The 15,372-nt window shown below is 46.1% G+C and overlaps 1 protein-coding gene across 1 annotated transcript in view; it reads right to left on the reverse strand.

Moving 5' to 3' along the window:
- The window catches only part of tspan9a (tetraspanin 9a), a gene marked incomplete at its 5' end in the record, with an annotated part of 80,137 nt that overhangs the window by 13,446 nt on the left and 51,319 nt on the right, over positions 1-15,372 (reverse strand). The window contains 2 exons of the mRNA XM_080545041.1: positions 4,717-4,791; positions 10,670-10,861. Coding sequence (XP_080401167.1) covers positions 4,717-4,791; positions 10,670-10,861 — 267 coding nt within the window. The remainder of the gene's footprint in view (positions 1-4,716; positions 4,792-10,669; positions 10,862-15,372) is intronic.

Below are 15,372 nucleotides of genomic sequence, written 5' to 3' on the forward strand. Positions count from 1 at the left end.
ACACACACACACACACACACACACACACACACACACAGGCACGCACGCACACACACACACAGGCACACACACACACACACACACAGGCACGCACGCACACACAGGCAGGCACACACACAAACACACTCACACACACACACACACACACACACACACACACACGCAGGCACGCACGCACACACAGGCAGGCACACACACACACACACACACACTCACACACACACACACACACACACACACAGGTACACACACACACACACACACACACACACACACAGCTACACTCACACACTCACACACACACATTAGAATGCTGCTGCACCCAGACCCGTCACCAGGGCCCAGTCTTAGGGTGGGCCAATGAACTGCATGGGGGGGCACAATTATTATTAACTATTTTATATAATCCGATATGCTATGGTATTCGTCATGCAACACTGACATGCATAGTAGGTTGCAGAGGCTAAATTGGACACGTAGCCTACCGATGAAGACTAGACCTAAAATTATCAGAATGCAGCAAATAACATAACAATAAACACAAGCGAAGCTGGTTTATTACAAGGCCTTGTCGACCCGAGTAGGCCTAAGCTAAAATTATTTGAATGCAAGTTACTTTATAGCGTGGAGAGGCCAAGTTGTGCATTACAATGCGCACAGGTCAATAATTGGCACCAACCCGGCACACTTACAAGAACAAGAATTAAATAAATGCCAGGGATAGCCTACGTAACTAAAATTAGGAGACTGGCACGCAATCAGTGCACTTCCAAAAGGGATACAGTATGACCGACCGATCGTGTGATCATCACATTAAAACCACCCATCTACAGCAAATAGGATCAGCCAGATCCTCATCATTGAACACGTTATACACAAAGCACATTAAATATAGCATAACCGTGCAAACAGCTCATCTCTCCAGTTGAAAAAGCTGTCGAGAATACAACTAGCAAAACATCACCACGGCGTGTGCTCACACGGACACACACACACACACACCCGGCTCAGAAAAGAAGGAGGCGGCGTTTTTCAGTGCTGAATCTCCTCATCAGTAAGTCCTTCCACTCATCCTTGAACTTGTGGGTGAGGTCCTTTTCGAAGGCAAGCTGAATCAGTTGAGCCTTGCACTTGTGCAACATGCTGCGCCGATGCTCAGAGAAAACATTTTTAAGTGTTGAAAAATAGTTTTCACAAGTCGCGGTAGACGCTCCCAAAGTTAGGGCGAGTGTATAAGCTTGGATGACAGTTGGCATGGCCTGGAGTGCTGAGTGGAATGTATACTGAGAATATTGGCTATTGTCCATTGTCCATCTTTGGGGGGAAACGAGGTGTCCTCCATCTTCTTTACCAGGAACCCACCACGAGCCACAGCATATTCAGATTCAACCACTTCAGTTCGAGCTAATCTTAGGAGAGGAGTGACCTTCGATGGATCCATGAAATCCTCGGCCTCTGGGTTTAAAGCAGCCAGCGCACCAATGAGCTTGCAGCTGCGCTCTCCAAAACGCGCATCCATCTCTCCTTGCACAGCATCAATAACACTGTAAAACACTCTCAGGAACTCTGTCTTTTCGCCAGTGTCCCTCTGTGACTGTCCAACCGTTCCTTCAACTACAAATGCACCAAAGCTCTTGTTAATTGTGCGTCTTCTCTTAGTTGGACAGCTGGGACCAGCCTCGTCAGTGGCTGAGGCTGGAGGAGAGCAGAGGTCCCAGAGCGCAGTAAACTCATCCTCTGTGCGCAGTGATTTTATGCATTCAGATGCACTGTTCACAAGAGTAACCGCAGTGAACAGGTCCATGTTCTCGCTTTGTAGCAGTCTGTTTGGTGGCTCGAAAAGTAACAAAACTTTCATCGGGGGGCTAGCAAGGCTAGTAGTAGCCCTAGCCCTAACAGTTGGGCTAGTAGGACTTACCTCTCTAGTGGTAGCCGTCGGGGTGCTAGTGTCAGGCTGCCCACAGTCGCTAATGCTGGTGCTATGTCCATCGGGGTTGGGTGCAGCTGCACCTTTCGAGGATTTACCGGTAATCCACTTTCTTATATCCATCTTTATTCAAAAAGCTTTATCCATCAAAAAGCGCAGATTTCACTCAACTGCTCAGTGCTCGCCTCACACAACTGAAATGGCGGGAGCAGCAGCGTGCGTATCGTGCAACTTTCAACTTTCAACTTTCAAATGATTGGTTGTCACTAGAATCCCGTCCAACAAAATGAAAAACACACTATTGTTTCTCAATTTTAATGTCTTCATTTGACATAAAATATTATTATTTTTTTTTTTATTTTTTTTTAAAATATCTGGCTGCCAGTTGGGGGGGCACCAGCATGTCTGTGGGGGGGCCTGGCCCCCTGAGGCCCGCCCATAGTGACGGGCCTGGCTGCACCAGCAACCACCACAGGTTTTCCCTGAACCCCCCTCCGGCACCTGTTTGGCACCTTCCTGGAATCTTCCCTGAAAAGAGGTAAAACGCCTTCATCAGGCCAGCGTAGCGTAGCGTCGTGGCACTGGTTGGAACGAGGTCACGGGCAAAAGACGGATGGGTGTAATCTGGTGTGCAGGCCTGGTGCGTAGACCATCTGCTGCAGTCAGATGCTGGGTCACTGCAGGGCTCTGATACAAATAGGTTTAATCAGAGCTAGGTCCCGTGGCGCCGTGCTAACGACGTACAGGAACAGAGATGTACAGTACAGTACAGTACAGTACAGTAGCTACCTGAGTCTCTGGCATTGCCACGCTGCCACAGGAGAGATAGACCCCTACTGTGGAGAAGCAGGGGGAAGGGGAAGGGAAGGTAGTGTATTCAGGAACCTCAAGCGGGAAAAGTAAACCCCGCTTTTTCGAGCTGACAGTCGCTCATCTCCATGTGCTGATCATCAGATCACAGCATAGTTCTCTCATGATTTAATCATCGCTCATTTGAAACAAAGTATCAATTTGAAGAGCTTCTAGTGATAAGCTGCCAAGCGCTGTAGAACTTCCAGACTGGTTAATAAATGCCTTGTGATTTGAAGATCAAATGGCAGAAGTCAATTAGCGATTCTTCTGATCGCGGCGTTCATTGAAGACGGGACAGGCTCGCGCAGCGTGCCAGATTCCACAGGAGAGATAAATGGAAGAAAAACAAATGAAAGCTATACGTTCTCCAGGCGATTGATACAAATCGTCTCTGCTCGTCTCCTTGACATTCACAGACTCGCGTCGTAAACGCCGATACGGCACGGCATAACAACTTCCCGAATAAAGAGAGTTGTTAAAACCGCGGCGGCGGCGACGAAATGCCACTGACATCCAATGACATTTGCAGTCACTGCTTCACCTTTCGATGACATTTCGAGACCAATAAAAAAGACGACACATTCCCAGTCATCAAAGTTAGCATCGCTTCATTCTCAATTATATGTCTGAGTGAAGATAAACACACACTAATCTGTGGAGATGGAGCTGAGGACTCATAAAAGCACTGGAGCTATTGACTGGATCAGACGCAAGCTGCCTGAGACGGGACTATACATACACAATAAACTTACAGCTAGGAACAGAGAGAGTACACACATACACACTCGCAGGCACAGACGCACGCACGCACACACACACCAGCGCACATGCACACGCACACGCACACACACACACACACAAATACACACACACACACACACATACACACATACACACACACACAGACACACACACACACACACACACACACACACACACACACACACAGACACAGACACAGACACAGACACAGACACAGACACAGACACAGACACACAGACACAGACACAGACACAGACACACACACACACACACACACACACACACACACACACACACACACACACACACACACACACACACACACACACACACACACAAAACCCACCTCGGAACAGATTGCCTCCTAAATGAATTCCTTTATCTGCCTGAGAGACACAATTTGAGCATTAACCTCTGAACAAAGAGGAGAATTAGCGTAAGTCGTCTGGAGAATATACAAGGAGAGAAATCTACTTCAATGCCCTTGAAAGACAAGAGGAGTGTTCCTCTGCTGGTCCATTTGACCTGCACAAAAAAAACATTTGTCTTCTCTTAACTTGGCCGTGTCGGGGGGCATTTATTGGGGGGGTGACTTGAAGAATCCGAGTTCCCTTTCCCATGGCTGTCAATAATCTCTGGAGCTTTACATGCTGTCAATTGTCCTCAGATACGACCCATACATAGCCGCCTACGACCCCATATATAGCAACACACAGTCCCAGACCTGGCCCTCGAGGTCATGGGAAACCCTGATCTAAAAGCTTGGTGCGGACATTGAGGAGTGGACTAAGACTGAGCTCAGGACCAATTACTAGGAGCCAACTGGCCAGGGTGAAACTGCATTGTGTGGCCCGACCTTTAACACTTGGGTCACCCCTGTGGGGTGAAGACACTTAACCTCTTACTGTGAGACAAGTGTCTTTGAAAGGGGAGACTGCACACACCCAAGCACAGCAGCAACTGGCCTGCCCATAGGTACAGTATATGCCACTAACTATGTATGTCTAGTGTGTAGATCTGTGTATGCCTTTTTAATCCACGTTTCATTAAATGTGCACTGGTAGTACATATGCACATCTGTTGGTATTCTACAAAGTAGTGAAGCGGAATTAAATGTATCTGTGTAACATGATGTACAATCAAACATTGATGGTGAGACGTTAACATAGCCTTACCTTATCCGAATACACGAAGAAGAGGATGAGTAATATCAGCTCTGCCAGGAGGATTATCAGCAAGACAATGAAGAACTGCAAGAGAGAGAGATGACGAGAGAGAGAGCGATAGAGAGAGAGAGAAATGGAGAGAGATGGGGACAAACAGAGGGAGGGAGAGAAGGATGAAGTGAGTGCCTGAGGGTAAATGAAAATGGCAGAGGAGGAGGTATAATTCCTCCTCAGATGTGTCTCCCACGCACCCCAGCATTTCCTCCCTCATTCTTTCCTTTAGCTAAATATTTACTCTATCCCTTCTTCACAGCATGGGAGCAGTAACCAGCAAAAATGCTATTTCAAGAGACATCAATTAATTTCATGTTTATTTGGGGTTTATTATTTTTTGTCCAGGTCTATGGACATATGAAATAGAGATCACACAAAGACAACATGCCAGATGGTTGTTTATTGAAACTTTACGTGGCCATTATTTAACTGACTCTCCCAAGAAGTCTGTTGGTCATATTTCACCTGGTGTAGAAAGCGTCGGGAACAGCTTGGGTGTGTAGCGAGAAAGTTGCTATTCTGATTGACTAAACAGATGTGTGCGTGTGTGTGTGTGTGTGTGTGTGTATGTGTGTGTCTGTGTGTCTGTGTGTGTGGGTGTGTGTGTGTGTGTGTGTGTGTGTGTCTGTGTGTGTGTGTGTGTGTCTGTATGTGTCTGTATGTGTGTCTACTTGCGTGTATGAGGTGCCGTATAGGCCATAATTCAAACTTGCCTCTCACATACACCTACATTGTCTCTCTCATACACCTACATTGTCTCTCATACAAGGCAGCTGAAATCTGGAGTCCTGATTGGCATAGCCACGAAAAGACAAACAGACAGACTGCTTTGTCATTGTTTGTATTTCTGTTAGTTTCAGTTACTACAGTATCTGAAATAAACACTATTTTGTATGAGAAAAAACTAAAGACACTTTCTAAACACGTTCTCTTACTAGCCAGTTACTTGTTACTAGAATAGAAATGGCCACTAAGTGAGCGTTTACATTTTAGTCGAACTCACACACATAACAGGATCTCACACACATCACTGCACACACACAGACAAGGCAAGGCAAGGCAAGTTTATTTGTATAGCACATTTCATAAAACAGGGGCAATTCAAAGTGCTTTACATACATTATTAAAAATAGAGCAAGAGCAGCATAGAAAGAAAATAAAAATTACAATGAATAAAAGCAAATATAAATAAATAGATAAAACATTTAACAAGACAATAGTTAATGGAAAAAAGACCTTGATAGAAATGTTTGTGTTTAATCATAACTGCTGCAAAACATTAAGGTTTTTAGCTTAGATTTAAATATTTTAAGGGTTTGGGCCTGTTTGATTTCTTCAGGGAGTTTGTTCCAGAAGCATGCAGCAGCGTGACTGAAAGCTGCTGCACCGTGTTTTGTTTTTACTATTGGAATGATTAGCTGATTAGCCTCAGCTGACCTTAGGGACCTTGCGGGAATATTGGGAGGAGATCTAATATGTATTTTGGTCCAAGACCATTTTGTGATTTGTATGTAATTAGGAGGATTTTGAATTAAATTCTCTGAGAGACTGGTAGCCAGTGCAGGGATCTCAGGATTGGTGTAATGTGTTCAAATGTCTTTGTTTTTGTTAGGACCCTAGCAGCGGCGTTTTGGATGAGCTGCAATTTACGAACAGCTCCTTTAGATAGGCCTGTTAGTAGACCATTACAATAATCAAGTCTACTCGAAACAAATGCATGGAGGAGTTTTTCAAGGTCTTGCTTGGACATGAAACCTCTCATTCTTGTTATGTTTTCCAGGTGATAGTATGGTGATTTAGTTATCGAGTTTATGTGGCTGTTGAAGTTTAGATCAGAGTATAGAATTACACCAAGATTTCTGACCTGTTTTTTAGTTTGAAGAGAGAGAGAATCCCGTTTTGCACTGACTTTCGATCTTTTGTCAGGTGCACCGAATACAATTATCTCTGTTTTGTCCTTGTTTAGTTGGAGGAAGTTTTGTGTCATCCAGGCGTTTATTTTCTCAATGCAATTACAGAGATTGTCAATGGGCCTATAGTCGTTCGGTGAGAGGGCTATGTAGATTTGAGTGTCATCCGCATAGTTGTGGTAGGCAATTTTGTTCTTTTTTATGATGTGTCCCAAAGGAAGCATGTAGAGATTGAATAGAAGTGGGCCAAGGATTGACCCTTGGGGAACCCCGTCATTTTAATTTGGTCTGATAAAAAGTTGCCAATGGACACATAGTAGCTTCTGTCCTGTAGGCAGGATCTAAACCCGTTTAGGGCAGTGCCCGAATGTCCTACCCAGGTTTTTAGTCTATCTATTAGAATGTCATAGTCTGCAGTGTCAAAGGCAGCGCTAAGATCTAGTAGTACCAAAACTGAGATTTTTCCGGAGTCTGTGTTTACGCGAATATCATTAAGGACCTTAATAAGGGCCGTTTCAGTGCTATGAAGGGGGCGAAAGCCTGATTGAAAGTCGTCGAAGAGATCATTTAGGGTCAAATAATTGCTAAGTTGTTCGTGGGCAACCATTTCAATATTTTTTCCTGTACAGGGAAGGTTTGATATGGGTCTGTAGTTTAGTACAAATGGGTCTAGGCCGAAATGCAGAACTGCAGTTTTCAGGGCTTCAGGGAAGATTCCTGATGAAAGGGAAGTGTTGATTATTTGTATTAGTTCGCCTGCCATGCAGCTAAATGTGTTTTTTAAAAAGCTTGTTGGCAGGACATCAAGGGCACAGGTGGATGGTTTAAGACGTGACATGATTTTATCTAGGGTCTTGTAATCGATGGTGTTAAATTGTGACATGGTTGTTATGTCCGCCCTATTTAGGGTTGTTAATGTTGATGTTTTTCATGCCTGACACAGAAGGTTCCACTCTGACATACTGTATTATCTCTGAAGTACTTATGTGGAACAACTCTGTTTGGATTTAAAATATTCACAGGTCAAAGAACCTTTGCCGTAAGATCTCTCTACATCAGGACACACGGACACACTGTATGTGAGAAGACTTGAAAGAGGCTATAGCGCCAAAAAACCTGTGGTGAAATTAAGATTACGATGTGTGACCCAGCCCGACATTGCACACATGGTTGTTATGTCCTCCCTAGACAGAAGGTTCAACTCTGACATTTGTTATCTTTATGATCTCTGACGTACTTCTGTGGAACAACTCTGTTTAGATTTTAAATATTCACATGGCATCCGTATGTGAGACGACTTGAAAGAGGCTATAGCGCCCAAAAACCAGGGACGAATTTAAGATTACGATGTGTGACCCAGCCCGACATCGCACATGAAAGTGCACACGTAAAATAGTTGGAATGTTTCAAATAGAAACAACTGGAAGACCGTATAAGCCGGGCCTATATGAAACCCACAATTCGGTGTTATATGAAAAAAATTATTATGAGCATTTCAGTGATAAGTGAAAGAAAAATGTATGCATGTGTGTGAGTGTTATGTGAAAGAAATATGTAGGTGAGAGCATATAAGAGAATTATGGCCTGAATACGGCACCTCATACGCGTGCACTTTCACACATCGTAATCTTAATTTCGCCTCAGGTTTTTGGGCGCTATAGCCTCTTTCAAGTCGCCTCACATACGGATGCCGTGTGTCCTGATGTAGAGAGATCTCACGGCAAAAGTTCTTTGACCTGTGAATAATTTAAATTCCAAACAGAGTTGTTCCACAGAAGTACTTCAGAGATAATAAAGTATGTCAGAGTGGAACCTTAGATCTGGCCGCCCCCTGGAGGGCCAACACCACTCTGATGTTTCCATTTCCCCTCCACTGCAGGGCGGACTGACACACAGACCTGCTGAAAAACACAATTATCTTCCTCGTTTTTTCGGCCAATGCAAAATACCCATTGGCTCAATTATGTTATGAGTTAACAAAGAAGGAGTATGAAACATTTAGGACCGTGGTGTCTGGCAAAATCCCACTCTCCCTCCCTCCCTCTCTCTCTCTCTCTCTCTCTCTCTCTCTCTCTCTCTCTCTCTCTCTCTCTCTCTCTCCCCCTCCCTCCCTCCCTCCCTCTCTCTCTCTCTCTCACTCTCTCTCTCTCTCTCTCTCTCTCTCTCTCTCTCTCTCGCTCTCTCTCTCTCTGTCTCTCTCTCTCTCTCTCTTTCTCTCTCTCTCTCTCTCCGTGCTTCACAAAGGGTTAGGGTAACAATGAAATGAATTAATTTAATTTTAATTGTTAAAGCAGGTAGAGAAAACCAGCCTGGGGTCAAATGCATTTGTTATGCTGCTTCTGAGTGATGTGAGAACTCCAAGTCCAACTCCATCGGGCTGTTAGCCCTTCGAAAAACACCTCACACACTCACCAACAACTCTATCAACATCTAAAAAAGTCGATTTAAAAGTTCCAGTCATCCGGTTATATAAACCCTGCATTACAGCGTAGTGCTTTTCAAACTTTCGTAATGAAAACAAGTTTGGGTTAAAAGTCTTGCACCACTCATGGCAAATGGTGTGAGTACTAGAAAAAGAGAGTATTCTTTGTATTGAATAATTGAGCACGCCGCGGTTTTAGGGAATACAACGCGTCATTAAGACGGTTACATAATTCAGCCGTGTAAGTGGCCCAAAAGGGCCCCGGTCTGACTTTTCTTCTGATTAAGCTGTGACTATGGCCATGAAAAAGAGATGATGGCTTAAGTGTTCATTTGCAGAATGGGAGAATCCTGTGGCTTTGGCTCTAATTTCCTTTCTGAGCCCCCGAGGTTTAACACAGCCTTCATCCTCCGCGTTGAGCTCGTTAGCGGCGTCATTGCTCTAGCGAGCAGCCATTTGAAGACAAAGATAAATACTGCAGTATTCGTGTTGGTGTGTTCTGAATTCTGTATGAGACTGTGTGTCCTGTATGTGTTTGTGTGAAAGAGAATGGCTATGTGTGTGTGTGTGTGTGTGTGTGTGTGTGTGTGTGTGTGTTACGGCCGTTGTGTGGTGCTGTGTGTGTGTGTGTGTATGCTTGTTGTTTCCTGTGTGTCGCCCGCAGGTTATCGCCCTTCCCCCCCTACTAACTATCACCATGGTGACGGCATAAGTGAGCACACCTGTGCTCACTCGCTCATTAAGGATGGAGGTCGGGCGGAGCTAACAGATCGTGCCAGTGGGCAACTTAGAGAGTTGTGTGTGTGTGTGTGTGTGTGTGCGTGTGTGTGTGATTGCCCGTCAGCTAGGCTATTTCTGTAGTGTGCTTCCGTGTGTTGTTACAATTTCTAGTGTGTACGCGTCGTGTGTACGGCTCCTTTATTAGATGGAGTGTGTTTGTTAGTATTGTGTTTGGCCTTTGGCTTTAATTGACTTACCACTAGTTAATCAATCATTTGTTTTCTCCCTTTTTATTAGAACGTTTTCAGTTAAGAGTTTCTCGGAAACCTGTTTATTTTTAAGTTATGCAATACATTCTTGGTTTGTTTATATTCTCCCATCTGCCTCTGTTTCTTTGTCCCACGGTTCATTTTATTGTTACTCCCCTCACCCCCCCCCCCCCCCCTGGATATTATTTGGGGACGTAACAGTGTGTGTGAGTGTGTGTGCAGTGTTTCCCATACATAGACGAGACCGTGGCGGTGGCCGCCATAGGAGTGTGTTCTGAATTCTGTATGAGAGTGTGTGTTTGTGTGAAAGATAATGTCTATGTGTGTGTGTGTGTTACGGCTGTTGTGTGGTGCTGTGTGTGTGTGTGTGTGTTGTTTCCTGTGTCTCGCCCCAGGTTATTGCCCTGCGGGGGGGGGGGGGGGGGGGGGGAGTGTGTTCGGAGTGTTCGCAGGTTCACAGGAGCTAGGCTGAAAAACATGTGTGTGTGTGTGTGTGTGTGTGTGTGTGTGTGTGTGTGTGTGTGTGTGTGTGCGTGTGCGTGCGTGTGCGTGCATGTGTGTGGGCAGGAAAGCACATTGTAACTCACGCTCAGTAGCAGGCACTTGTTCTCCTTGATGGCGCCCAGGCAGCCCAGGAAGCCCGTCAACATGACGATGGCGCCGATGGCGATGACCAGGTTGGCAGCCGAGAGAGACGGGAAGGAGGGCGAGAAGGTGGCGAAGCTGCCCTGGGACACAGACAGCCAGATGCCCACGCCAAGCAGCCCACAGCCGCACAACTGCAACACAAGAGATAAAAGGAGGGCACCGGGTAAGGGAACACACTCAGAACAAAAGACATTGAGGTTCTCTGTTGTTCTGTTCGGGGAGAGAGAGACTGCATTACGGTCTGAGTGTTTTCTCAGAGTTTCTTCTTTGAGATTGAAACACACGCTCACAGAGTCCTTCACCCCGGCTGTTCAGGGGGGGAAAAAGAGAGACGCAGGAGAGAAAACTCCATTGTCTTTACGAAGCACAAAGCCCTAAGTGCTAAGTGTTTGTGTACACGTATTACCTCGGGAAAAAACACGGTTCAGCACATTGACCTCCCTCCTTGCACCAGTCATCCATCACCAACACCCCCGCAACAAAGCATTTACGCGCACATTAACCGGTTCTGCTACGTCAACAAGAGGTCTGCCGGAGACTAGAGCGGAAATGGGTCCTGCAAAATGCGAGGTTCCGCGGGTCTGATCAGATTACGGACCTGGTAACAGGAGCAACAGGGACGGAATAACAGACGCTGAATTAGCTTCTGATAGAACAGTGGGCGACATAAACCCCTAGGGGGAGCAGTTCCCCCTGGAATTCCTCCATTGCCTGCGGATTGGAGAGAGAGACCACAGGACACCGTGTCTCGCTGATGCCTGTGAGATCTCGAGTCTGGAACGTGAGTCCATTAATGCCCTGAGAGTGTTTATGGAAGGCCCTGATTGGCAGTTGACTGGCCTGCTCGTGGAAGCTCTCGCCATCTATCAGAGAGATAAGAGCAAAGCAGGAGATGGTGATGTCACCCGCCCAGACAGACAGACAGACAGGCAGACAGACAGGCAGACGGACCCTGGTGCCGCCTGGCCGCGGCCCCACAGAGTGAAATAGAAGTGTGGAGGTAAGTGATGACATTTTCCCCCTCCGCCTAATGGAATGAAATATCCAATGCAATCTTGTCGTGAATAAGAAATCCCGAACGAGGTGAAATACGATGTGACACGGTGGTAAATCATCACCCTCCTTTTCCCACCCCTCCCCCTCACTCTGCTCCCCTCCTACCCTGTCTCCGCATCGGTGCTCCGGAACACATTAATGCCTGTCATGGGTATATATGGAGCTGCATGCACTAACAAACCGGCTGCACCACAGGGGCGACAGCGACACAGAGAGACCTGGCCTCCGTCCCCCCCCCCTCGAATCCTGAGACTATAAGATGATGAATATGCCATTTAGCTGACGATGAATAATTAACAAGCGCACACAACGCTAAATGAGTTGGTTAATTGAACTGACAAACAGCGCCTTCGATACCTCTAAGCGCTGAGCACTTTAGAACAAGCAGGCTTACACGCAGTGTGACAGATCACCCCAGTCACCACCCCGACCACTCTCCCCCTAGGCCATCAACACCGTGCTCTAAGAGCCCTGCTATAGGATAACTAAAACAAAAGGACATACAGAACATATAAAGTGTTGCTCTAAGTGAACCTTTATACCACTTGAGTAGTGTATAAGAAAAATAGTGCTGAGAGGTCTGTGTGAAGTGTGTGTGTGTGTGAGTGTGCGTTTATGTCTGTGTGTGTGTGCGTGTGCGTGTATGTGTGTGTGTGTGTGTGTGAGGGTGTGCGCACTTTTGTGTCTGTGTGTGTGTGTGTGTGTGTATGTGTGTGTGTGTGTATGTGTGTGTGTGTGCTTTTGTGTCTGTGTGTGTGTGTGTGTGTGTGTGTGTGTATGTGTACAGGCAAGCCCTGAGGGGTAAACTCACGCCTCAAGGCTAGGGTGGCGAAGGATGGTTCTAGCCTAACGAGAGCTGTACGGATACATAAACCAGATCAGATCCTGCTGAGTGGAGGATCAGACCTCGCTGAGTGGGGGATCACACCCATTAACCTGAGACATTTCCACTGCAGTATGTAGGCTCAACTCTGTGGAAGATACAGCTGAATTATACACACACAGGCCACTTCAGGGGGAGCTACATAACCTTTTAAGGCCAGGGCTAAGCACACTGAAACATTCCTCTCTTGTTAAAAGTCAATGAGACCCGTAAAAAAGAAACACTTCTGTGAGAAAGCATTAGGTTTAAAGAGCGGCAAGATTCAACCCGTAAAGTATAGGTTGCCCGGGGCCCTGATCTGGTCTGAAAACGAGAGCCTCTATCAAAAACAAACCAACAAAGAGTGCTCCTGTGGAGATCATTACTGTTAGATGGAAATGCGGCTCAAAGGTGAATTCCGGGGAAGCTCAAAGCGAGGGGGGACGCTCGTTTGAGAAGAGACAGAGCGTTGATACAGGGGTGTTTGTGTGTTTTGGAGGAGAGTTACACTTGCCACCCCTGATGGGTATGATGCTCACGCAGGGGGTGAAGGAGGTAAAAACAGCAGTGAAATAAAACGTCAGTAAAGACAGTAAAATAAACACTTAGAGAGAGAGAGAGAGAGAGAGAGAGAGAGAGAGAGAGAGAGACACACAGCAGCAGTAGCAGCAACAGCAGCAGCAGTAGCAGCCAGACCCAAGTTTTAGTGCTGTTAAGAGAGTCTCAGAACAGAGCTCGATTATCTTAATAATGCATAAGCATCTCCACTCACTGGGAACAGCCAGCAAGGACCTCTCACTTGGCTTTTTAAAGCCCCTTAATTAAAGAAAGGAGAATGAAAAAAGAGCAAATTGGAGTCGCTGTTATTAAAAGTCATGCATTTATGCCGGGAGGCTCATTTGCAAAATTACCGCACATATTATTATTCAGGTGCACTCAGATCCTATTGAGTGGGAGCACAAGGAGGAAGAGGAGGAGGAGGAGGAGGAGGAGGATGATGGGAAGGAGGAGGGCGGTGCGTGGACAGCGAGGACGGATTTACGAGGGTAAAGGGTGCACGGGGAGGGTAGCAGAGTAGTCTGAAAGGAGGAGAACCCAGCAGCCAGTAGCTAATTGTGACTAATGCTAGTGCGACAGAGTGCTTCCAAGTGTGTCCTTCACTGCGATTGAGAAACCGCCCAGCCCAGCCCCCTAATCTGACTGATCTCTGCCTGTGTTCACGCCTGCTGCTTTAATCTCTTACCTCGGCACACACTATCAGAGTCGATGTCAGACCAGGTGGGGGACGCCAGGACTCAAAGCAGCAGAGTCTTAGCGTTAGTCAGCTGACCTTCGCCGAAGAGGTCATGACTGACTTCAAGCCTGCCAATAGGGCTGCCTGCCTATTGAGCTTATCCCCTTTTAATCGTCACACATCCCATCTGTGTGGTTTTGGACTACGGATGGCTGTAGTAAAAACACTACCTGACACAAACCACGAGGAAGTGTTTCCGCTTGACACTTCAGACATGTATCCATTGTGCAGCGCATGTCACCTGATAAGACACCGGTTGTTTGATTTCATATTTGTGAGGTTGTATTCTTGGACTTAACCGTTCGGTTATACCTGGACGAAATGTCTCTTCAGCGGTGAGTTTGTTGTCGAAAATGTTTCACAGTGGCAGAAGGTAACGTCTCAACTGGTTTCTTAGGGCACTGGCTGCCTTTCTAATTAATTAATTAATTTTGCCATTTAGCAGACGCTTTTATCCAAAGCGACTTACAATTACGAATTACAGGGACATTCCCCCTGGAGTAACTGAGGGCTAAGTGCCTTACCCAAGGGCACACTAGTAGTGGTGTGGCTTCAGGCGGGATTTGAACTCACAACCTTCCGATCACAAGTCCAACTCACTATCCACTAGACCACCACTACCCCTTTCTGGGCAGTACCTGTCGTAATTAACATTGTCACTCGTCCGGAGAGAGGGCTGCTTTGGGCTTTAGTCTCAGCTCCTACATCCCCCAGCAGCCCCCTGCCCACCCTTGCAGGAACACGCAATCTGAAGTCTCTCTCGTTAAGCAGTTCTGGGATCAGTGAGTGGTGCATCACTTTCTCCAACCAAATTGGGAAAAACCTCAGCCAGTATTTTCACAAGCTTCACTGGATGGTTAGAATAATGTTAAATGTTTCTAGATGCATGAGGGGGAATTCAAATATGCTTTTCCGTCGGTACTGTAGACACATTTCTGCAGGCAATTTACAGATAGAAACAGTACAGTGAGTCATGTTTGGTTTATGCTACGCGCCAACTGAATATGCGCTGTTCCTCGTGGAGGTATAGGTGGTGATGAGAAGCGCGAGAGAAGAATGGTTGCTCCATCGACCAGTGAGACTCAAGGCCAGTCTACACAATATGAAGAAGAAAAAAAAACAGCACTATTCAACACACCGGTAAAGACAAAAAGATCTTTAGACTGAATAGAAGTTGGAACGACTTCGAACAGCGTTTCTCTTTACGAAGAAGAGACGTCATCGAGTTAGAGATGGAGGGAGATAGAGACACACACAAGGGTATACATACGGGGATATAAGGGGATATACATAGTGGGCGGTTAACCTTTTTCGAAGAGCCTTCTGTGTATAACATGAATGAATAGAGCCCAACGTCCTCGTGATTGGTTTATCTCAGTTGTGTGTGAATTCTACTCAGAATTGAAGGTCAGATTAATTGAAACTGTGTG

This window comes from Nansenia antarctica (genome assembly GCF_963989245.1).
Source record: "Nansenia antarctica genome assembly, chromosome: 14".
NCBI lineage: Eukaryota > Metazoa > Chordata > Actinopteri > Argentiniformes > Microstomatidae > Nansenia > Nansenia antarctica.